This window comes from Diachasmimorpha longicaudata, chromosome 14 (assembly GCF_034640455.1).
Source record: "Diachasmimorpha longicaudata isolate KC_UGA_2023 chromosome 14, iyDiaLong2, whole genome shotgun sequence".
NCBI classification, from domain to species: Eukaryota; Metazoa; Arthropoda; class Insecta; order Hymenoptera; family Braconidae; genus Diachasmimorpha; species Diachasmimorpha longicaudata.
Genome location: NC_087238.1, coordinates 3,989,940 through 4,015,147, shown reverse-complemented (window position 1 = coordinate 4,015,147; position 25,208 = coordinate 3,989,940). Strand labels below are relative to the sequence as shown.

Here is a 25,208-nt window from a genome sequence, read left to right as displayed (position 1 = left end):
AATAGAGAACTGCAGTACAGAGTTGAAGTACAGAATCGTGTTTACCGTCGTGAGATGGCACAACTGGAGTTTGAATTAGCGAGACTGGAGAAACAATTGGGCCAAGAGCCAATTGATCCATCACATGCATCATCCAGCGCATCCATTCCACAGCGAAATCCGAGTATCGGTGGTGGATTACCCCTATTGTTGTTGAGTGTTTTACCACCTGTTATACCACGGGCCAGCTGGCCATCCGCCAATTCTTCTGGTAAGATATTATCACTCCCTCAGGGGAATTTTTATGTTTTTTTTGGTTCCATGAAGAGGAGCTATTCACATTCCCAGTGATGGTGTCACTCACGAGGGTCATCAAAGGGTAATCATTAGGGTGTAGTGACGGTGGAGTTAATGAAAGAGGTGAAATTACCGAAATTACGTGATCACGTCTGCTAATGGTTTTTCGTAATTAAAAGGTAATCGTTGGGTGTCGATGCAGTCATTTAAAATTCTTGAAAACGCGCGTGGGAGTTCTTGTGATTGAAATTCAGGAATTTTCATAGAGAATCCCAAACTAGTTTTTTCGGGACTTCCCCGCTGTGAGAGTGGGGGCTGGGGAGAGATTTTGGGGGAGATTGCTGGGGCGTATGGAGGGGCTTCAACCGCGAAATTTCACGGCGGTGGCGCGTGAAGTAGGAGGATGGACGTGCCTGCTGGTAAGGCATTATCACGGAGTACGTGGCATGCAGTTCGGGGCGGCCCATTTGCAGTTCTTGTAAGGCTCCAGGAATATTTGGAATCAGCCCTTTTTTTGCCCATATTTTTGGAAATATCGTAGCTAGGACAATTTGGCTGGCGCCATTGGATTCGTGAGACGATTCCCGATTTTTCTAGGGGTCCGGGAATTTTCTAAAATCGATTTTTTCATTTTTCACTTTTCGATCGACTAAACGATTGGATCAATCAATCGATACATAAATCATTACCGTGAGAGCTTGTCAATGTCTGAATAAATTGAATTCAGCTCAAAAATATCCCTTCATTATTTCAATGATTACACATTTTCGCCTCTAATCAATCTAATCATATGATCACGCCTAATTAACTAGATTTTGTAATCGTAGTGATTAAATCGATCGAAACGGAATGTGAATAGCCCTCCGCCATGAAATATATCTCACTAAAAAATTAATACACTCAGAAATTTCCCACTTATTAAAATATCAATGACTTCTGGATCGTTATTCTTTCAATTATTTTTTTTATCGATAGCTAATCAGAATGAGAAGATATTTACTTCTCATTCTGCTGAATCCTATAATTTATACAAGATAAATAACACTTTATTATCGCTTCGTACTTCTCTCATCATTCAGGTATTACAGAAAGGTGACTCAATTTCGTTTATTTGCACGCATTTGCCTGCAAGCATTATTCCCACACGTTACGTTAATTTGAATAATTATTTGATCAATTGGTTTGCCTGTTCAGCTGTCGAAAAATTAGGGAGATACTGATCAACTAGGGAAATGAGAATAACAGTGATAATGCAATTTCATTAAATTTAGAGTAGGAATTGAAGTTGAAAGAGCTTTTCACAAAAGTTTCGTAGTCATCTCGGTACTTGTGTTGAGAACAAACAAACTTTCAACTCGAGTATTTAAGGTCTGAGAATTATGGTTTTAATTTATTATTTTTTAGTTTAAATAGCAAGTTGTTTACGAATACTTGTAGTATCATTAAATTCTTCTTCTGTAAAAATAAACTGTGAGATAAACGTAGCGTAGTTGAGTTAAGAGCTACAAAATTTCTATCCTGTCCTTTGTTCACTCACTCGATATCATCATTTGCGTCATTAATTTTATTCAAATTGCGGAAATAAGACGATGATGAATGGGAAAAATTGCAAGTGCTTAAAGTCCCAGATTTAATTTCACTCTGGGAAGATAAATATTCAGTAAAAATTACCGAACGTTCCAAGATAATTCCGTGACAGTTCCCTAAAAATTATTACAACCTCTCGCTTGGGAATCTCAGAAAATATTTATTTACTGAATATTTTTCTACTGAATTTAGTATTTTTTACTGAATATTCCCCTTCGTGTTTAATTATTGGAAGAATGTGCAATGTTTCAATGTATATGATTGTTCCTGATGTCAGGCATGCGTCGAGGAACAGTAGCATTTAGCAGTCAGCCAGATCTTGAGCCAAATGGTGCTCGTAGCAGTCTAGCTGACATCTACAAACTCCAGTGGAGACGAGAAACTGAGGGGCCCAATCGTTTGGGGGTCTTCCAACGTCTCTTCAGTCTCTTCGGGAGTCGTCCCAGCAGTCGAAAAACTTCCACAGCTTCCATTACAGGTTTGTAATTCCATATTGAACACAACATTCCATGTCATTTCAACCTGGAGATACCATCCAGTCACAACAATTTCCTAAAATTTCTTTAAAAAATTATGGCTGCACTAGTTTTTTTGCTTTCCAATTTCCTGTCTCAGTTCTCTCAATTATTTGTATTAACAAAAGAAATGCTCGTTAATGAAAATTGATTGTTCAGGAATATTGTTTTTTTTTTTGGTGGAAACCTAATTAACTGGGAATGATCAGGAGTTGTGGAGTCACTCAACAATTGAGTTCTGGATTTGTAATTTCAGGTGTTGCTTCAGCTCTCAAAGTTCACATGGGGTATATCGCTGGGCTGGTGCCAGGTACCAAGGCTTCATCCACTTGTCAAATGAATGTACCCCAAGGAATGCGTCCACCACATCCAAGATGTGGCTCCGGTCCTATCATCAATATAACTAGTGATGAGGATAGAAGACTGAGTCTGGGATTAAGACGAAAAGAGAGCAGTGAGCCACGTGTCAACTTTAGTTTACCATTGAGTGAGACAATCGAAAATAAATTTATAAATATTTTTCTGAACAACAAAAAGTCCCAGAAAAATTCATAGAAAAACAACAAAAGCTCTGGAAAATGTTCTTAAAATCCTGTGCAATCACAATGTCGCAGAATAAATCTGTAGAATTTTATAATTCGCTGAATTTTTCTACGATGTAGTTTGGTTCATGGTTCATTGTTTATTAAATTAACTGTTCCAGAAACAAGCTCTGAAAATTCATCCCGCGAGAGGATAAAAGGTTCCCCCCGTTTTCCCCACCGTATAATGCCAGCAAATAGCTTAGGAACGATTCCACTTGGCACAGATGGATTTATGGAACATCGTTGGCATTCAATGGACGATTCATCACGCTCTAAAGTAACAAATACATCACTTCGAAATACCTGCACGGGCCCCTGTCCACCAAATTACGATGTATGGGCAACACACGAAGTTGGAATTCCCTTGAGTGAATTAGCAAACAGTAGTCGTGGTCAACGTCATCCAGAAACACGCCAAGCACTAGTCATTCCAGCTGATTCCAACATCAGTCCTGATGACATTTTACTGGGGAATGATCTCCGAAAGCTCTTCAGAGAGGCTGGATCATCGTTGACCCTGACTGACGACAACGCTGATGTAGAATTACAGATTATTGAATCAATAAACTTGCCATTGAGAAAAATTAAAAGGAGTGAGTCAACGGATTTTACAACAGATGAAGAAGTGTTTCATCAAGTTATTGTTGATGATTCGACAACTGATAGTGAACAGACAGAATCTTCACGTAATATTAATGATAAGGAGCTTCTGAATGCTGAAAATTTTGCTGAGTTGTGTGAAGGCGAGGGCGTCAGTGATGTTACGTAGAAGTAGTGACGTTGTCAGTTTTATGTGCCAAATAATTAAAATGATTAATCAAAATGTACGAGACAAGCAGATGGAAAAAATATCTTCACAATGCTTTGGGACTCACCTGGGACCAAATAATTTTCCCCAAGATGTGAAGGTGAAGGAAGTGCTATCGTATTGGAATCAAACTGACATTGATAACTAACAAATGACTACTTAATGATTATCTAGTTACGTTTAATACCCCGAATCCCTAGTACCTGCTGAACAACTAAATCATCAACACTATTATTAATGTTTCAATGGTATATTAAGGGGAACAATGTATTAGACAATTTCTATGACTCACTCCAATTAATTTATCGTTATGATTTTGTTTTCTTCATACGAGATAAAATGTGTAGACCAAACACAATTAAATAGAATGAGATTAAAATATTTTTCCCCGGTTACGAAAGAGACACGTCCCCTCTGTGTGTACAAATAGATGTTGAGAGAATCATGAATAATGACATTCAACTATTCAACAATAATCAAGTCGTATCAGTGCAATGGAAGCAACAAATATATATTCATAAGAATTGTTCTTGAATGATGTACAATGGAGATTTATGTAATTCAGTCTCTCATTAAGTTATATTATTTCAATGAAAAAAAAAACGAATAATGCTCATTTGTTATTATGTATTTTTTTATTGATGGATAATTAATTTCCTGTATAATCATATCTTCTTTATATGACAGTATCATATCACTATAAAAATCTTTTGCGATATTTACACTGCTCACGTTTCTACAATGGAAGGATATATGATTTTAGTTTGATACCTTTCATTTATTTTTTCTTTTTAGTGCTGACTATGTACAACTGAATCTTTGGGTTTATGTAGTAATTTAGATTCACGTTCACTGAAAAAAAATAAAACCAAAATGAAAAATATCAAATTCAACTCCCAAACTCATGTGACTTCTTATGATCTCTCTCCCTTAGTATGTGAAATATAAAAAACATTCTGCCAGATATCCAATCCTAACTTTTATTGCTATTTTTTAGTGAGTTGATCGTACAAAATCAAAGGAAATGAGGAGCCGTAAAAGTCTCAGTATTTTCTCTCGCGTTGTGAAGTTGATAATTTTCGTAAGATTCATGACCATTGTTGGTGGCAATCGAGGACTAGATCGGATGGACAATATTTTCCCTCGACGAACTAGACCTCGTCACCTCGATGATATTTAAAAGACTGAAAACAATAGTAAAATTATAGGGCCATATGGGATGCTTAAATCTATCATGAAAGTAACATGGACAACCTCGAAACAATATTTCCACTGAGGGTCTGATCACCATTTTGTTGAACATTTTTTTGTGTCACCTCTTGTTTGCTGATCACTGGACTGTTCTTTTCATCGATCTTCTGGGCATTTCTTGCCTCAGCTTTTGTGTGATTTAGAAAAGCCATTCCGTGGACCCTGAGGTGTTTGTCAACAGCTGATTTATCCTCAAATACTGCCATGCAGACGTAACACTGATTAGGTTCACTTGTCCTAGCATCGTAGGACCCTCCAATATCAGGGGCGTAGAGCGAATTCTGAGCAAGATAAGATACGGTATCGACAATTCCATGATATGCTTTGAGATGCATCTGAAGACTATTGGCAACAACAAAATTTGCACCACACTCAAGACAGACTAAGAAATGTTCCTTTATCCTGTGTTTATTAGCAAAGTGTTCCCTCAGTAACTTTACATCCTCGAATAACGCCTCACATTTTTTACATTGAAAGTTGCCATCAACTTGTTCAAGTCTCTCTTGTGTAACACAAATTCCTGATCGTGAATTGTCATCAGTTTTCGTTGAAAGCCCTCGTCTTTTTCTTCTCGAAGCTCCTCGAGGGGAACTGGGCTCCAGCTTTCTCTTTTTACATTCGACCTTGGCTTCTATGTCTGTGGTCGGAGGGATTTTCTCAAGTTTAGGACTTACCTCGCACAACTTGAACTCTCGGTAATGTTTGGTAGCAAAATGATGCTTCAACACTTCCCACTCAGTCGTTATATTTTCGTAACAAAGATGACATTTGAAATTGAGTGGCTGTAGCTTACCATCCTCAACGCCATCAAGTGCCATCCTCCAGGCTTTTTTGGGTCTTCCCTTACGTTTTAATGTCCCTGACGACTTTCTCATCGATTCGGAATGATCAGCTAATTTCATTTGTCTCTCTCGATCCACATTTTCGTAAATGTCTTCGTGATCAACTTTATCGTCAGGATGATTCAAGTCCTCCAAATACTCCCGAGCTGTCTCCTCCTTACTCCCTCCATCTAGCTCAATCATCGTATTCACATGACTTGGGCCATCTGATTCCGCGAGTACAGTCCTCGAATTAAAATCATCTGGACTCTTAGTCTGCAAATCTGGCCCACGAGGTTCAGTCAACCGCGAAGAGACAGGAATACTGATGATGGGTTTCGTTGGGCTTGATCCATGAGGCAAAATTTGATTGTCGTTCAGGTGATTGCTGTTCTTATCAAATAAATTCACCTTCACCATAACTGGTCGTTGTTGTATAACATTACTTGGGGTATAATTCTTCAAAAGGGAAATTAATTTCGGAGACTGAACGGTCTGCACTGTCACCTGTGTCAACTTCGTACTGCTGATGGCATTGATACCTTTACCAAGACTTGGGCTCGTGCTCTGATTGACTCCTTTGTCACCAATTGAACTTACACTCTCATTACTGCTACTCGTAACTTTGTTCGGATCTGAATTCGAGGATTGATTGCTCACAACATTGACAGATTTCTGGGGAATTGGATTGACGCTCTGATTGTTGATGAAATTAATAGTTCCATTAGCACCTGGCTTTATGCTCTGGACCTTCACGATCTTCGGAATCGTAACACCAGTTGGGACCTTCGACGCTAGACTATCGGGAAGTGCATTCAACCTTATGAACTTTGGAGTCGGTGCAGCTGAAATTTTTGGTTCATCGTGTGATTCAAACGCTGTTTTGGCTATTGAGCAAGAGTTGACGATCTTCGGAAGTAACATTTCCTCTTTTTTTCCCGATGATTTTCTCGCCAATGGCTTATCCATTTTCAGATTGAAGTACGATGCGAAGAAGTTGAGAGTCTCCGGAGTTAAAATTTCACACAATCTCTCTCGATGATTTCCAAACACATGATCCTGAATGATGTTTTCATTTCCTTTGACGTTCTTCACGAAAAATGCACAGAAGGGACACGTGTAATACTGAATAATCCCGATCTCACGGTGGCTCTTCAGATGAATCTTGAAATTCTCTGGTGATACTAAACATCCACCGTAATCACAGATGATCAGGGTCTCAGGATTTGTCGCCGCTCCAGAGTGCTCCTTGGAGCAATGGACAATGTGATCGAAGTAAGTGGGTGATGCTATTGGACATCGATTACAAACAAACACAGACGTCGCGTGAATTTCGTAATAGTGTTTACTCAGTGCTTCCATTGTTAGGAATCCCTCGATCTGGCAGATCCTACAGGCGTAAATCTCCTGCGTATCCACGTGAAAGCATTTCGTCCAGATGTGAATTTCCAAATTTTGCATGTTAGGAAATACAGCTAAGCACTCGGGGCATGTGTAGGGTCCTTGATTCTTGTGGAATTTCAGGTGTTCTTTGTATCGATTTTGATTTCCCTGTCTGGATTTACACAGATGACAGATAAAATTGCAACACTGACAATACTCGTTCTCTTGACTCGCAAGCTTTGATATACCTGGCAAATACTTCTTCGGTTTCACCTTCTTTTTACACTCCGGACACGTCAGATAAGAGTTTTTCTGATACTCCCAGGACGTCATTCTGTTCTTGTAATCGTTATTAATTTTTTGATCCATATTATTCTTCCCTGGATCATTCGACGCTGTCTCCAGATATCCTGTCAATGATTTCAATGTTGCTAGATTTCTTTTAGATATTGATTCTACATCCACACAACCTGATCTGCTGAAGTTTCGACAGAATTCTGAAAAATTGTTGACTATCGTTTGAATCTTCTGTTTCGAATAGTTGAGCAGCTTTCGTCTCATCTCGAGTTGATATTTCTTGACGAGAGTGTCGATTCCCTTTGGTCCATTCTCCAAACAATGTAAGTGGGCATTATTCTGGAAATCAGAGCCTAGACAGACTCGTGGTAGATGAATCTGTCTGTTCTTCAGGACAGGGGCCAGCCATTGTGGTATCTGAGCTCCTCGACAATTATTGGCGACTGTGTTTTGACCCTCTTTAGTCGATGTGACGTTCGAGCTCGGGATTTGTATGAGTTTAACTTTCGCACCAGCTGATGATGAGATCTTGCCAGCAGCATCAGACTGTGATGACACTTTTACTAATTTATTGGAGGAATTGGAGACGTTTGACAGCACTAAACAGGGAGCTGTAGGAGTTGTGAGTCGATCTGATTTCGAGCCCATCGATGTCGATGTGGTTTCAGTCAGTGAGGGGGGGTGTCGATGGACTCCTCGCTCTGGAACCGATGGAACTCGATCTTTCTTCACGATAGATATCACATTACTCTTTACCAGCTCTGAAGACCTTCGCAATGTGGCGTTGAGCAGTTTGGATTTGCTGTCAATCTTTCCGGATTTTTCATTCCGATGACCTTTGACAATACTGGAACTATTCTTTAAAAATTCGAGGGAGGGCACGACAGGGGATTTCGGTGGTGTTTTCTTGGGGGCAGAAACCCTTGGTGCTGTTGCCTCTGGACTGAGTTGTCCATTGGGTGGCATAAAGACTGAAACTGGTGGGCCACAGTCAACAAAGGTTATGTCAGCAGTAATAGGAACATCTTCACGAGAGATTGGGGGACCATCTCCAAGAGGATCCACCAGATTTTCACTTAATTCATCGTCTGAATCAATCAGATATTTTTTCAATAATTCACCAACTAGTGATGAATCCGATGGCTCTGACATCCACCATTTTCTTGTGTGATTTTCAATTCTCAGGATATCGACAATGTGCTTTTGCTTCACAAAGGCGTACTCCATGAGGGCCTTGCACGCTTCGTGAAGATGTGTCCACTCGGAATTCTCAACCTCTGAAGGCATTGGCATCATCATGAGGTACGTCATTTCGACTGAGGACACATTGTGCGATTTCAGATGGCCGAAAAATTGACACTGATTGTAGAATATTTTGACAGAGCCCATTTTCTGGCCACGTTTCATTCCTCGCCTGCTCAGACGTGCACGATTTTTATTCTCAACGTTCTGACAGTCACGACACATTGAACCGTCTTCCTGAGTGTGACTGCAGTTCACGGTAAAACAGTGGGCGCACCAGTAGCCGAGGACAAAACTCTTTCGATTTTCGTGATCATGAAGACTTCTTTTAAAACGAAACCTGGAAAAGCGATATTTTTGTCAGTAAACAATTTTAAATATTGTAAATGAGCAGCAAAGTCAGACAACGTCATAAGTCACTTTTGATTTTTCACAGGTTTTGATGAATATCTCGAAATCTAGGGGAGGTAGCAAAATTTCGATGATAACCTTTTTTCTGGAGCGAATTGAGTACTTCAAGAAAGGTCCTTAGAAAATTTCGCCATCTCCCTTAGATTCGGAGATATTACGCAAGATGTGGACTGACAATCAGAGATAAGTCGACTTATCTCGTTGCACCACTTCGTCACTGCAGTTATACAATGTTATTCTTGTACACAGGTGATAGTTATTGTTCTGTGGCAGAGTAAATTGACTCAAAATTGGTGAAAGAACTAACTAAAATAACAGTACTCACGAATCACTGCAGTGATTGCACGAATGCAGTGGCTGCAACTCTTCATTTTTGAACTTCAATTCCTCGGGGATATCTGCAGGTACAAAGGGCTTTGGATCAACAGCAAAGACAGTATTTTTCAACGCGTTGAAATATTCTTCACCCCATCTGAGCTCGTGTCTTCGATTTCTTCGTAGCTTTGGAATTTCATTTCTGTTGTTGATGTTTCTGGAAATTATTTTTCCTCGACTACTACCTCCAGACGATTTATCAGACGCGTACATTTTGCTGGTATTTGTACCTAGGTTTCACCAAGATGGATCCATGAGATGTCATGAAAAAGTACCTGAAGAGTATTTTTCATTCCTCTGGGCTAAATCTTGACAGAAATAATGAAAAATTGAGGAGTTGTACCAGAATTATTCTTCTTATGTATGAGAATTGTATAAAAACACTTACTTTTAACAGCTTGTCAATTGTTCTGTGATGGTTGTTGATCTATTCTCAGAGATGATAATCATAACACATTATTGTCTTGAGGGTTATACGTGATTAATTATCCTCACTGACAAACAGACGACAAATAATTATCTTCGAGAGGTGAATGACTCCTTCGGTTCATCAGCATTTGATGGAATACAAATATTTATTGTTCACGACATGTATACAAAGCCAACAATTATTGTATGCAATTTTTTATAAGGTACAGGCAAGTTGATACTCGCCCTCTATTATTGTGAACATGAAATTCGTATGTAGATAGCCGACAAGTAATTGTTCTTAAGGAAATTAATTGATTCGATTATTTGTACTAGGTTTGTACTCATTTGTATTGAGCTTAAAATGTTTCGGTAGTCTCTCATTTAGTTGTAAATAAATTAATTAATTAAAAATCCAACATAAGTGTCCTCTGTATGCCACAGGCGAAACCCTTCACCCCAATGTACTTAACCAACGGAGGGTTGCAAACGAAAAAACTAACTAATTTACATGATTGTATATCGTTAGTACATTACTGTATATACATTGATTTCTTTTTAGCTACGAAAATAATGAATAATTATCATTTTAATTTTTCCCATGATTTTGTCTCGAAAAAAATGAAAAATCAACTTTCTTTTATTTAACTGTAGGTAGTTTTATAGAAAATCGTTTGTAGATCACGAAAATGAAGATTTACTCATTTTGTATATATCCTAATGATCAAATACAATTAATAAAAATTGTGATACTCCCCACTCGAATATAAAGTAATAAAGACGACTGTGTGGGAGTGGGGAGTATCACAATGTTAATTTGATTGTATTTGATGATTGGGGTATGTACAAACAAACAAACCTTTGTGTTCATGATCTACGAACGATTTCCTACAATACTAGCTAATAATTGAATTAAAACAGTCAATTAGAAAGACCACGAAATTATTGGTTGAACCTAACCTCAAATATTTGACAGACAGAATGTTTATTCGTAAAGCTTTCGTTGTTTTGTTCGTGAAAAAGAGGCCTCGAGGTGATCGGTGAAATGGGTGGAAACAATAACTTGAATTCATGCCTAATCAGAGAGGACAATAATGACTTATTAACCCAGGTAAATATGCTTCTGACACTGAATTTGTTGGTAGTCAATCGAGATCGCGATTTATCTCATGATTTTTCAAGAATACTCGGTCTCCAGAAGAGATCCTCTAATTAAAAACAATGGAGATAGAAATGGAACACTTAATTAACGTGTAATTAGAGGAAATAGTTACCACTATGTTGGTGATTTGGGTATTTACATCTTCGAAGATAGTTTTCTGATTCGCAAGAATTTTTTTGACAAGTTGTGGACTGAGTGATTCATTTTTTAATTTGGACAATTAAATAAGGAATTACAAGCCAATTGATAGGTTTTTCTTTATTTGATTCAAAGAGACAAACAATAATTTGCATGATTTCGATGATTTCAGTTTTTACATGCCTGCATCAGTGAAGTTTGTGGCTCTTCAGCACCCGAATATTCTCATTTCTCGAAAATGGGATGGCCTGAAGATGAATTCAATTACACCCATAAGATACTCCTGACATTGTTCAATAAACCAGCTGTCCTGCATCTCGATGATGCCAAGGTACTACCCCCATAACCCCAAATTACTAATTGCTGATCAAAAAGAGACTGCAATAAAGGTGTCAATCCCATAAATTTTAATTTTTCCGTTAAAAAAGGGTTTTCTTTTTTTTTGCTTAATAAAAATACGTAAAATTGAAGATATCTAATTAATCTATCGACAGATGCCCCAGGAGTTCTTCCATATGCCGGAGAACGTTCAGACTCTAATCCTGAGCTGTCTAAAAATCCGAAGGGAACAGTTATGGAGAACTTTGGCATTCAATCATTCCCAGAACCAGACTTCCACAATGATAGACTTCGATTGGAGACTAAAAGTAATTATTTGCGTACGTAACCTGAATCCTCCAATTTTAAGATGCGTATGATTAACTCGATGATTCGCTGCAGATGGTGATGGGATCCAGCAAAGTCTCTTCCCTGAAGGAACCTCTGCTTCAGTTGGATCTCAGGGTAAAAGAAAAGGGTGAGGAAGACATTTTGGGGATCGAGATGAATCGAGGGGAGCTGGATTCCTTTATAAAGACTCTCGAAGCTGCTAATGCAGCATTGAACTGATATTTCCACTCAACAATACTTGAATGTGATACTATGAAGAGAAATTGTGAGATTTTCATTGAAAATTGAGAGAAAGTGAAGTGTGAGAGGTTTATTTAAATGCAGTAAAATTTATTGGCATCAAATAAATGAATTTGGAATATAAAAAATGTGTTGTTGTTCCAGTTGAATGAAGTATTTACGAATTTGAAATGGACTCGAAATAAAAAGGGATTGATTTTCATAAAATTATCAGTTTTTTCTGTTTTTTTAAACAATGAGTTCAGTTTTGGCGAATTAATTTCCCCAGGAGTTTCCCGAAAAATAAATAAAAACGTCATTGTACACTTGTTTCACAGTTTATTATAGGATATAGATAAATGTAGAATAGTTACTATCATAACTGCTGATCGAAGATACTGAAGACTGGGTACTTTCACGCCCAGGGTGTCTCCACCCCTCGAACTGAATGAAATAGAAGGAGAAAATGCAAATAAAATTAAAGAAAAAACATCAGCTCGTGCGATAGACCCAGACAAATGAATCAATCATTGAATTATTGAAAAATAAAAATGGAATTATTAACGAAATGGAGACACCCCAAACGGCTGATAGACGATGGTACACAGCCACCTCAGGTCCATCATAATTTTTTTCATTTTTGTTTTTTTAATTAAAAAAGTTTTATCCATCTCGTTGAAGATAATTCCTCAAACGAAACATCGAATTTTCCATCACTTTTTTTTCTCATTTCATTTTTCCATTTTTCGTTGTAAATATCATTACGGACAATATTTAATTAAACTCCATATAGTTAGATTTTACTATACACTTTTTTCCTCATTTTTTTTTCATCCCTTCTCCCCTCCTCCCCCTTCTCCCCTTATCATTATCATCATTCATTTTTAATTTATCATTTTTTTTATTCGTTAAATTAAATCCATTAAAATCAATGCAAATGCGAGTGAATCGCTCACTTGATATCGTTAAAAAAAAGAAGAATTATGAAAAGAAGACTCTAACACTTAGAAATATTTTCCGATGTGAGGCATATACATATATGCGTTATCTAAGCTACGGCCCTTATCAACAAAATTCGTTTGTAGGCAATTATTTTTTAATTATTTTTTATCTCCTCCTATTATTTTTTTCTCTCATGAAGATTCGTATAAACGTAGAAACATCGTAGTAAAAACGTTGAAAAATGTATTATTCATTTAGGTTTTTTTTTTGTATTTTCGGGGGGATGGTAAATATTGTGCGGGTCTCGTTACTTTAATTTAATCGATTTTTTTGACATTTTCATTTGTTACGTTTAATTAGGCGATAGTTTGGGGTTTTTTTTCCCACTTGTTGTTTTCTTCGTTTCATTTATTTTGTTAAAATGATTATCATAAAATTACGATAGGCTTTCGTCGTTGGGTAAAGTGTCTTTTTCGTTAAGAGTAGCCCCTCGAACGTCGAATTTACACATACGATTTTTTAACTTCGTTTTTTTTTCATTCTACGTCTAGATTATATATCACTTACGTTGGCTCTTACTGTAATCGTATGTTTTGTTTCGTAAATTGTTTTTTTTTCTCGTATCTGTGTGCGTGCATTCGCATTGTGGAAGTGCGTAGCTTGGCAATTAACGCATTGAAGGAAATTAATAAAATTGAAGAAAATGAAGGGAGAATTTCAAGTGTTGGGTTGGTAGGGAAGTAGAGAAGGAGATCTTTCTCGGCAGATAACTCTGAAAGGATGAGCTCTACGAGAAAATGACAATAGACACTTCCTTCGGAACTTTTAATTCCCGTCAAAAAGTGTCTCTTGACATTTTCCCGTAAGCCCAACGGCTTCAGAGATATTGACGAAATTGTGGGATGCAGATTTTCTTGAGGAGTTTCACCTGATTCATGGAGGCTGCAATTTATTTCGCCATTTGCTTTTGAAGGGTGTTATTCAGGTGATAACAGCGAAATAATGGAAACACTTTTTTACTAATCTCCTTCAACCATCTCTACGTAATTAAAAATTTAAAAACAGAAGTTATCAGATCGAATGTCCATTCCACGAGCACGAAAAAATAATAATTAATGCAGTGTGTCACGTATTGGCTCAGTACCCTTCATTAATCAATCATCAATCGATAATTGTCTCACTCAGTCTCTCACACACATTTATTTTCTTACTTACAAAAAAAATTTTTTCACTCACGCCCTTAGTCCTCATCTCCTCCTTACACTCTCGATCATTATTCGTGACAATTATTGATGCCAAGGGTACGTAATTTACTCGCTCGTATTCACCTTATTATTCTTATGAGTATTTTTTTCTTTTTTACGAGGTAAATACGATGATTTAAGCCAATTGAACAGAACACACAATCAGCTCTTTCAATTAATTAATTCTTTCGCCCACGAATTTTGTCGCTCGTCTCACTGCTACATTAATAATTTTTTTCCCCATTAGAATTATCTTAGTAACAATTAATGACACTTTTTAAATTTCTACATAATTTTTTTTTCTTTTAAAACTGCAGGGATCGATCATTGGCGGCGATCAATCGGTGTTATTCGTGGCTTCAATTTCAGTCAATCGATTAGAGAACTGTTGACTCGGAAATTACCTCATCGCCTGCTGTATTTTTTTTTGCCTATCCATTTTTTATTTCTTTCAATCGTTTGAATTCTAGTGAAGTTTGCATCTAAGTTTATTTCGAAGTTTCGTTAATTGTTTAAAAAACAAAATGACAAGATGTCTTTTACAGAGAGCCCAGTCACCTGTAAAATAAATCTCTTGCCGCTTGTTTTTCCTAATCTCAAATTGATTGTTAACACTTAACTTCACTTCAATTGTGAATTGATTAAAAAAAATTCATTTGTTATTAAATTGACAATTTTGAAAAGGAAAATCTCTCCACCACCCCTGCCTGTCGAATTGTACAATTAATGGGCCCTACGAATTTCGAAATAAAATTTATATTTTTTTTTTATTATTAAAAACGAAAGAGTTGTTTGTTATGCCCTCGTGTCGATGTTCAACAACATCAGTTATTTCATGTCGTTGATACTTTTCACAGTGTTTTTGCTGTTGCTGCTCATTAACGCAAAAAAAAATTGTTATTCAGTTTAGTTTGCAGGAATGGTCCAAATATACATATCTATATAATATACTTTTTTTTTGGCTTTAACGAGAAAAAAAAAGTTTCTTCTTCCCAAAATACAAATTCGTTTAGCGGCGCTTATTCGTTCAGGGTGTTTTGGTGATTCATATCGGCAATTATTTCCTGTGGATAATTAATATAATTAATATTCATTGCTGGACTAAATCGTAGCATAATCATGAGTGAAGTTGTCACTTATTTTAACAAAAAAAAATTTGAAAACGTGATATCAAATTAAACAAGATAACAAACAGTTAACGAGACGAAAGCAAAAACTCGTATTTGGAATTGTTTCTGCACAAAAAACTATTTTGACGTGATCATAATTTTTTTTCATAAGAATTATGAAAAAGTTTAAGTTTAACAACTTCAATCTTCAATAGTAAAATTATAGGAACTCGTTGCTGAACTTACATTCGTATTGACACTCTCGATGTTCTCGTTTACTGCCGCTGCGACTGCCTTCTCGTTGATGTCGATTTCTTCGATGGCCTGAAAGAAAAATCAATAATTAATCTCCCAATTTACGAGAATCTAAAGTGTTAATTGACGTTGGGATTTGAGTTTTCATCAGATGGCCCCTCGCTCTGTGGTCTTCTTGGGCTAGTTTAGTCTCGAGGACCTGCGATCGCTCGGCGATTCGCAGGCCTTAGGGCGATCATCACTTGATTGTTTAAAAAATAAATCTGAAGCCTGAACTTTTACAAAAAAAACCCAATTTCCTTTGTCCAAAAAATTCTGGGGATAATCGATCAATCGAATGACTATTTATGGTTGCAACAGAGCAAAATGTTCATTGACATCTTTTCCAAATTTGTAAGCATGAAAATGAACTGAGTAATGCAATAAAACTTATGCGAACATTCACCAAATGATTTTGTCTAGAAAAAGTTTTGTAATCTCTGAACAAGCGGTCATATCTCAGGAACCACTAGACCAATCCAGCTGAAACTTATCAACATTTTGGGGCTCATTCGCAGCTATCATCCCCCAAAATTTCAGATTTTTAGCCCTAAATTTTGTCCTTTTTATATTGAATTTACCATTGAAATTCGAAAATCACAAAATCTACCAAATCAACGTTCCCCTCCGGAAGTAAAAATCCCATCAATAATCCCAATAATAACAACATTATAATGTAAACGTACTTTAGTTACTGATGCAACGTCCTCAGTGATGACAGGTGCTGCAGGTGCAGAAACCTCAGTTGGAACAGATGGTGGAGGGCTCTTAGGGGCTTCCTCCACTTTTTCTGTCGTCACCTCGTTGGTCTTCTCGACTGGTGCTTCTGGCTCGGCTATGCTCTGTTCACACACACACAATGTTCTTGTTATTCATCTCATCAATTACAATAAAATGAAAATATCAAAAAACTAAGCCTAGGATTGCTGCTCCCTGCATGCCAAGACTTAAGCAGACCAACACATTGCTCATTATCCTTTAAATTGTTAATTTCTATGTACATGGTACGTGATTCCCCCAAGGCACATGCTGACAATTGCAGATTGCTATTATTACAATTTAGAGGATGCAAACACAGGGAATCAGCACTTCATACATTTCAGAGAGACTCAAGTGGTACTAATTAACATAAAATTCCTGAATTGTCAAAAATAATCAATCAGAATGTTTTCTTTATAATTAGACCTGAGCAATTTAACACGAGAGTCTTATCATTTTTATAATCTTTCAGATAACAATTAATATTTATAATTTTTAACAAATTCAAGATTTTCTAGCGTACGTTACTAATATTTTTTTAACGTTTACTAAGCTCAAGTCGATTGTTTTGTGTAAAAAAACGAAACTAAAGGTTTATTAATTGAAAAATTTATCAACAGTTAAGTCAGCAAAAAAAACATTTAAAAAATACGAAACCTAGAGAATTTGTTAATGAAAATAAATTTATCATCAAAAATCACTTGAATCTCTCCCCAACTACCTAAAACACATAATAACTCGTCTATCAGTGAGCACCTCGAACTCTCATCTACATGAACTGAAAAACTGTTAATAATGGTGAAGAAAACCGAGAGGTAAAACAACACAAGGTATCTAGGAGAAGGATCACCCCCAGGAGTCCCACCCCCTCTTCCCCAACAGGGTAAAATCCGATCAGATGTTAATGTCGAGGCCCCATGAGTCCCCCAGGGTTACCAATGTCTCCTTGGGCCCCTCCAACGGATAAACATTGAAAAACCCCATGGAAAGTTCCACAATTGAGGGCCCCAACAGTACATCCTTCCCCCCCCCCCCCTACGAAAACACATGGACATGTTGGAGATGAATCAGAAGTTGGATCCACCTCAGAGTGACCCACATTAATTGGTAGACTACACCACAAGGTACAGCAGTATCTTATCAGATTTTACGATGCCATTAAAATTCTCAATAATCTTTCATTATCAATAAACAAAATTCATTGATTTTTTTTTGATGATTCCAACACATGCCAGGATAATCTCCATTTTTGTTTTCATAATTAATCACCTGGTCTTTATTCACGATGTCTGCATTATATAATGGACACTGCACCATATCCACGTTGTTATCAGCAAGTCTATCCTCCTTATCAATGACATTGTTATGACAATTGAGGTTATTAATTGTTTCTGTTCTATCATCATTAATGATGTTATTATCCTTAACAATTGAGGATTCATCAGTGAGTGATGGGATTGATGTGGGACTGGGACTGCGTGGTGGTGTGAGTAGATTATCATGTTTATTCTCTGTTTTATCATCAACTGGTGGTGGTAAATCATCAACACATTGTGAATCAATAGCTTGTGGTGTATCTGTATCATTTATGACATCAGTAACAGTGAGTTCAGTCTCATCAGTCTTAACCAATTTATCCTGTGGGCTATCAGTCTCCTGCGGTACAGCAGAACAATCGATAATCGATGACAGTGGTGGAGTGTCTGATATCTGTGAGGACATGAAGTTTAGAAGTTCTGAAGAAGCTTTGGGAACTGGAATGGGTGATTCTGGAAGAGGTGGTGGTATTTCCTCCTTCACTTCCATTTCCTCGACAATTTCAATATCATCTGTTGGTGGTGGTGATGGAGGTAGTGATACCAGAACCTCAGGCTCCTCGATCGCCTCCACCTGGACCTCTTCGACAGGTACGTTCTCCTCTACTTGATTCACTTCTTCAATGACAATCTCCTCGACTACCTCCGGCTCTGGCTGAGTTTCTTCTGGTTCTTGTGGCTCTTCTTGTACACAAGACACTTCATCAACCGGTGTCACTGGCACTGGACCCTCCTCAGACATCACCACAAGCTCTTTATCATTCTCAGTCGATGATTTAATTGTTTCTGATTGTTTAATGTCAGTATTAACGATATCATCGTCTTTATTGGAATCATTATCACACTGGGACTGGACTATTGATACAGCAGGCAATTTCAGGGCTTCAGCAAGTTGATTAGCATGAGCAGCTGATTGCTGTGCTTGCTGTAAGGGCGATGGGTCAATGGGTGTCGGGGGTGGGCTCGATGGAAGGTGGGACGGGAAGTCCTCACTGGTTTTCCTCTCAATGATAGACGCTGTTACCATTGGCTTGGACTTGGTTGTGACTTCTACCATTGGCTCTACTATAGCGGCCTGCACTTGACTGACCTCGGGTTTTTTATCAGCTTTCTCATCGTCTTTGGGTGCCTCGAGCGGGACGGGAGTGGGGGCAGGGGTTGAGGATGCCTCATTCTTGTCATCAGATTCTGCTGCTGGTGCTTCTGGGGTGGCTGACTCCACTGGCTCGGCTGGGGTTACTCCCTCCGTGGGACTCGCTGGGGTTGATTTCTCTTCTGCTGGACTTGCCTCGGCTTCCTCACCTCCCTGGAAACAAATTTTACATGTTAGGTAGGCATCGATGGAGATCTTGGTAGATTTTCTTTTTATGTTCATGACGAGATTGGATATTTGGGAATTTTAGAAGGTTCAACAGGGCGAGAATGTCAGCCATTGAGATTAGAGAATCAACAAATCAATCAAAGTCTTCCATTTGGGAAGTAAAAAAGACTTTGTCAACGTTCCCAAATGAAAATAACCGATTCCAATCTAACACCAGCCTCTTGCGCCGTTGGCGCCGCCCCAGATCGTCCAGTTAATTCAATCTCCCCGTAATTTATTCATTTATTTTTATTATCATCCAACACCGTCGACTGCATTTCCGTGCAAATGTTTGCCTGTCTCCCTTCCGTCTCGATCGGCGAGCAGCAACAAGCCTATTTCCGTTTGCCAACGCCAATACAACAGGCGTGGGGTTGTATTGGCGATACGATAAAAAAAAAATATATATTGCAGTGTCCACCGATGCATGATGCCGAGATAAAATGTTTGCAAGCGTGTCACCTGTGGCGGCCCACGCTCACTGTTCCATGAAATCGTGCAGTGCTGTCGCGAGGAGAAGCAGTGGTTCTTGTTTTTTTGTAGGAGGATATGTGGGTAGGAGAATTGCGAACGTCGGAGATAAGTTCGAAAGCTTTCGCCCTGGGTGAGTTACAAAAAATTTTTTTGTACTTCTCGGTCAGGGTTGGACGGGTTTGAAGGGCCAGGGGACCCTTTAAGACCTTTCTGGTTGCCAGGCAGACGTTTTTGGAAGGATTTGAGACTCAATTGATAGATTTGATTCAAAATTCAATTGAAAAGTTTTTCAGTTGGGGATCGAATCATTTTTTATGGTGAACGCGTCACTTGAGGATGTCCTGGATCCTCTTTTCCAGATTTTACAAATTTTAGAAATTCCTTTCTGGAAAATTTAGGGTGGGATTGACGTGAAAAAGTGGAGAGCTCTTGCATTTTTATTTTATTTAATGACTCGCGGAGTTTCGAGCGAATATTTTCATACGTTTTATTGGGAACTTTATTAATAAATTGTAAAATTATAAAAAAAACCTCGTTAGTTATCAAATAATTAATTAAGGAGGTGAGTAAATAAATCTTCGTTAGGCATTAAATAACGATGAAACGCAAAAACTTCATATTTTTTCTCGTCAATAATTTATCAGAAAAATGGAAACAAAAAAGGAAACTTTCATTAAAGGGGTGGACACGGTCCTTAAGAACCCCTTCAGGTGAGTGTCTAGCAGTTCTAAGGATCGTTCACCCCTGCAGACCATTTGACCCTGAATAAAAACTAAAATAAAACTAAAATAAATGAACCCCTGAATTATCTTGGAGGAGTTCACGCACATTTCGTGATATTTTCCTCTCTAATTTCCCGAATTTTCCGTGAATTTTGTCCTCGATATATCGATGTCTGGATGAGTGAAAGAAATGCCATGGGAAGATCGGTATCAGTTCCTTCCGGCTATTTTTAACATGCGTTAGACGAGTCCGTACATGTCTAGGGTAAACGTCATAAAATGCCGGTCATATGCAACATCAAAATGCATTCCTTATGTAATTAGTACTTCAAGACATAAAGTAAACATATTAATCACTGGATTATCACCAGATTATCCTCTTCATTCGTGTGCAAAAACGAAATATAAATTCCACGGAAATAAATCGACGAGGAGAAGCAGAAAAGTGAGTTATTAATTCCATAATTATATCTCACAAATAAATCTCCCCATCGATTAAAAAATTATGAATTAATAGCAAAGATTAAAAAAAGCCAAAATTGGAGAAAAAAATGTTAAGAACTTCACAATTCCCAACTTTGCACCGGAATTCAACGACTTTTTCGATGCAATAAATTGTAATAAATGAAGGTCTTCGCCAGAAAGAGTTAAAAATTGTTAATGAGCCACGAAAGATAATAAAAAAAAGGGAATTAAATAAAAAGGGTTGGAAACCCCTCTGTCATTAATTCCCAACAATTATCTCCACTTCAAATCAAACTCCCTACCTATGAATTAATTAATTAATTAATCAAAGTGGAAAAAATGTCAACCATTCACAAGCAACAGTTGTCGGCGTAGACCATCGACCCCTCAACAAAATCGATCCACAAACTCAAGCATGCCAGATTAACATCCCATTACCGTTCCTGATTTATCAGTTGTATCGTCAACCTCATCCGCATAAAACCCAAGAAGGGGTATAGCGGCTAGAACGTGTCTTGCACCTTTCATAAAAATACGGTAAACACCACTGGTAACCGTTCGGCTCACCTTCACCACTGTTTCCATCCTGTCGTATTGTTTAAAAAAAAATATTAACCCTCGAGTGATCTTGGAATAGAACGAAAATCGGCTTTAAAAAATATTGAAATTTCTCGGAGGGAGCACTGACTTTATCGAACGCCACTCGATGACTCGAAGTCTCTCGGGCGATGTCTGTGGTTTATATAGACCTGCCCCCAGGATCGTCCCACGACGTAGAAAACGACGAAGAGACACGGGCTCACGAGCATGAGACCTCCACTCGTAGGTGGATTCGACAGTCATAATTCAATTATTTGAACTCTAATTCCCGGAGAAAGGTGACACTTCCGGGGATGATGGGGCCTAGGGGAGGAGGTCGTTAGATTGGGGGTGATAATTATGGAAGGAGTCAAGTCTGATGAGTTTTTTCATTTTGAGAGGTGGGTGACAAAATTAGGGAGATTTTTTTGAGAATTTAAAGGAATTTTCAAAAATCAAAACTTCAAAGTTAAATCGCAAAACTATAAAAAACTTTGGTAGCTACTAAATTGTTAATTAATTTAATGAATGAAACTTTGTGAGCGATTTAACCAAAATTTTGGGATTTTTATTGGCAATTCGAAGGAATTTTAAAGAATCGATTAGTCTTATTCTAATTTTGGGTGGAGACACTTCCGGGCGTCGTTTTTGGATGGGGTCTAGGGGTCATTCTCGAAAGAGCGAGTGATGTTTCATCTTCGGAGAAAAAACAAGTGCGAATTTTTTATTTACGTTGCCTTGAACAGATTTTTTTTAATGGAGGGATCAAAACAAATTCTCGAATTGAAAATCAGCGGAAGCACGATGGGATGAACCTTTTGCGATCTTGATATCTCGCAATGAAATGATGCGATTCAGATGAGCCAGGTCTACTTTTCAATATCGAAAAAAACCCTTGAAAATGAAAAAAAATTAGGAAAATTCCACTCAGCCATTGAGGACCTATCGACGATTGAAAAAGAGTCTTTTCCATCCACTTCTCGTTATTCCAACTAAAAATCTCCAGTTTGGTTTAAACGTTTCAACGAACATCTCCGACGCTAATAGATTTATGGAAAAATATGATAGAACAATTTATCTAGCTCCCAGAACTTCCTCAAAAAGTCTCTGACATTTACCCTCAAACCCCTGTTCACGGAAGATAAATCCAAAGTAATCCAGCAACATTTCAAAATCATTTTGCTCTTCATCGCTCCCTCCAGAAATAAAGCGCGAGAGAGAACGCAAAATGGAGGAGAAAAAAAAATCCGCAAACCACATGATCTATTCTTAGACACCGGCGACGCTATTACGCCTTCGTATTGGTTACCCCTGGCGCGTGCTCCACACGATCAGAATGCCGACGACGCAATTGTCGTCTACGCTTCACTGATTTTTTGATAGAAATAAAAAAAAAATCCATCGAATTGAGATGAAAAATAAAAGATAAATCAAGAGAAAACGCGGAATTGGATATTCGAGATGTTGTGCTGAGGTGTCGTGTGACCAACTTTCGATTACGTCAGGATCAGCAGGCGCGTGGAGCCTTGGGGTGTTGTTTTACTGTAACGAAAGCACCAGGTTTTGATCTCGAGTTGACTGATTCCTATTTTTTCCTGTTCGATTGAATGTTTGATGACCTTCACTGGAGGCATTTCATGGGCATGATCTTGGGGGTCCTGGTGGGGTAGTTTCTGCTGGGAAGGGTGATGGTAGCGATGGAGCTGATGGAGACTCTGGAAGGCGCCGTTGGTGGCACTAGCTGTAGGAAACATCGTGTCGGTAGTCGGGGTTTTACCGGCTGTTGCTTGAGGCAGACTCATCACGACTGTCACTGACTTTTAGGGTACGTTCACTGAGAATTTTAAAAATTTATTAATGAATTTTCAGAGAGAACTGACAGAAGGTGGAGTCTCGATCCGAAGTAGCTGTTGCCAAATTTTCTAGAGTTACTCTAAGGAGATATTTCGTTGACATGAAGTTGTCCTGACAATTGATTTTGGATTTTCAATTATTTAATCTGGAGAGAGATCTCAAGATTAAGGAGATCACTTGGTGATGACGTAGACGGCGTCGTTGTTGGTGGCATTGGAGGGCTCATTGGAGAGTGATTTGGCTTTTGGGATTGGATTAGACTCGGGGATCAAAGGTGATGAGTCATTGGAGTGGTTGGGGAGGAGTAGGCGGTTAATGCGGTCTGAAAAGTTAGGGAATGATCCGAGTTGGGATAGACAATCTCCAGGAGTGGAGCTCCATAACTATTTTAATTAATTGTTTATCTAATATCTTCAGGAGTAATGGATTTACTGAGGCAATAAATTCTCGGTGGCACGAGGGTATATCACAGCAGAATATTGGTGGCTTAAAAATATTAAAAAATACATCAACAGAGATGTTCTTAAATGTTGATTAACGCAAAACAGGAAAATTTTCAATTCATAGATTTGTTTAGCGATCTGAGATATTTTTGAGTTGACATAAATATCCAAAAATGGTTCTGAAGTAAAGATTTTCTCACATTTCTTTGGAGCAATAAATGATAAGAAAAAATCTCCACCACCAAAAGCTTTAAAAAACATTTTTCCTCAACCTCCACCTCTTGAAGAACAACTTTCCAATGCAAAAAGCCCCCGAGGGGTATTTTCATAACCGAGAAATCAACGGATGAATAAAAAAACCCACTGAAAAATCCACGAGAACTATCGCGAACAAAGCCGAAGAGCCGTTTCTCGGTCACTGAGCTTTTGCCATCAGAATTCCCCGGGATGAGGTACATATCCACAAAGGAAGAGGAGAACTCCGATGGAAAAAAGTGTACCGAGCTACTGCGATGGAGAAAAGAAGAATACTCGAAAAAAAAGTAGGTTGGATGGAGAAAAAAAAAATAGCAAGTCATTGGCCCAGAGGAGTTTCCCCAATGTCCGAACTACAATGGCCCCCGAAGGGTTTATTCGCAGTGTTAATATTCCAACCCGATGCCATCACCAACACTCGGCCGTATCGAGTCTCCACTTTTTTTCATTTTTTATGCTGTTTACCCTTCAACGTCAATTGGCTTATATCAGGACTCTGGCAGTCGGCCAAGTCTAGAATCATTGGAGATCTTCGTTGATTCAAGTGCCTTCTGCAGAGTAAATCGCCATTATTTTTCATTATTTTTGATTGCAAATGGAAGACTTCTATTTCATGGATTTTGCGATTCTCTAATTTGTGAAAAAATGGTTTGAGATCATGTGTGTGTGTGGGAATGGGCTAGAAAAATCGAAATTTTGGCGGTTAATTTTGATAAACTAATTATAGTTATGATTGATCTTTTTCTGAGGTTCAAATTAATGAGAAATATCTCAAATAATTCATTATTTCCTGCTAATAATTGAATTCTTCTTATTAGATGAACGAAAATTCACAGCTTTTAATTTTCTCTTCAATTATAATTCTAACGATTTCATTTGGAAACTAATTCCCAATTCTATTGGCAAAAATCAACTCATCTAAAGAATAAATTAGGAAAATGATTGTTAACGCATGATGTCCTATTCGAACTAGAATTTGATCTCCTGCTAGAAATTTAATAATTATTTTTGGGATCATCACTTCCCAAACAAAATTATTCATTTGTATTTCCAACTTAATTATCATTATTAAATGATTTTTTCCAAATCCAATGAATTAAATTATTACTAATGCTTCTCAATCTATTCTTTACCAAAATTCTCATCAAAAAACTAAAGACCCACATTTTTTACCCCCAAATCAACAAAACTTCAAAAACCACTCAAATGCTCAACCTCATTTGCCATAAAAAATGTCCTCTCGGAT

General features: G+C 37.9%; 4 protein-coding genes and 1 long non-coding RNA gene across 11 annotated transcripts in view; 2 read left to right on the top strand and 3 right to left on the bottom strand.

The window, feature by feature from the left end:
* LOC135169316 (gamma-aminobutyric acid type B receptor subunit 2) overlaps nt 1–4,658 on the top strand; it is a 38,038-nt gene extending 33,380 nt beyond the window's left edge. Inside the window, exons 16-19 of one of the 2 annotated variants that reach the window (XM_064134202.1) lie at nt 6–250; nt 2,141–2,341; nt 2,635–2,865; nt 3,082–4,658. In XM_064134202.1, the coding sequence (XP_063990272.1) occupies nt 6–250; nt 2,141–2,341; nt 2,635–2,865; nt 3,082–3,731 (1,327 nt within the window). In that variant the 3' untranslated portion in view covers nt 3,732–4,658. Of the gene's footprint in view, nt 1–5; nt 251–1,355; nt 1,369–2,140; nt 2,342–2,634; nt 2,866–3,081 lie in introns of those variants that run through there. The other variant, XM_064134203.1, reaches the window with a different exon arrangement.
* On the bottom strand, nt 2,247–3,964 carry LOC135169319 (uncharacterized). The gene is made up of 3 exons (XR_010300198.1): nt 3,838–3,964; nt 3,266–3,495; nt 2,247–2,766 (listed from the first exon to the last, which is right to left on the bottom strand). It is a non-coding gene; the product is annotated as an uncharacterized LOC135169319 (long non-coding RNA).
* On the bottom strand, nt 4,387–10,495 carry LOC135169315 (uncharacterized). The gene is made up of 4 exons (XM_064134201.1): nt 9,939–10,495; nt 9,501–9,858; nt 5,025–9,104; nt 4,387–4,954 (listed from the first exon to the last, which is right to left on the bottom strand). Exons 2-4 carry the CDS (start codon nt 9,761–9,763, stop codon nt 4,888–4,890), a joined length of 4,410 nt encoding a protein of 1,469 aa, XP_063990271.1. The 5' UTR covers nt 9,764–9,858; nt 9,939–10,495; the 3' UTR covers nt 4,387–4,887.
* A 283-nt stretch (nt 10,496–10,778) lies between these two features.
* Nucleotides 10,779–14,940, top strand: LOC135169318 (COMM domain-containing protein 8-like). 3 transcript variants are annotated; one of them, XM_064134210.1, is made up of 5 exons: nt 10,779–10,797; nt 10,935–11,069; nt 11,431–11,589; nt 11,753–11,917; nt 11,979–14,940. In XM_064134210.1, the coding sequence occupies exons 2-5, from the start codon at nt 11,004–11,006 to the stop codon at nt 12,144–12,146; spliced, it is 558 nt and encodes a 185-aa protein (XP_063990280.1). In that variant the 5' UTR covers nt 10,779–10,797; nt 10,935–11,003; the 3' UTR covers nt 12,147–14,940. The 3 variants fall into 3 exon arrangements, with proteins under 3 accessions (XP_063990280.1, XP_063990279.1, XP_063990281.1); XM_064134209.1 differs by lacking the exon at nt 10,779–10,797 and having other exon boundaries at nt 10,848–11,069; XM_064134211.1 differs by lacking the exon at nt 10,779–10,797 and having other exon boundaries at nt 10,872–11,069; nt 11,753–11,905.
* Nucleotides 13,024–25,208, bottom strand: part of LOC135169317 (A-kinase anchor protein 200) — a 59,491-nt gene continuing 47,306 nt past the window's right edge. For 2 of the 4 annotated variants that reach the window (XM_064134206.1, XM_064134205.1), the window contains exons 5-9: nt 18,901–19,116; nt 17,764–17,841; nt 16,422–16,577; nt 15,688–15,765; nt 13,024–15,396 (exon numbers count right to left, since the gene is read on the bottom strand). In XM_064134206.1, coding sequence (XP_063990276.1) covers nt 15,352–15,396; nt 15,688–15,765; nt 16,422–16,577; nt 17,764–17,841; nt 18,901–19,116 — 573 coding nt within the window. In that variant the 3' untranslated portion in view covers nt 13,024–15,351. The other 2 variants (XM_064134208.1, XM_064134204.1) reach the window with 2 other exon arrangements.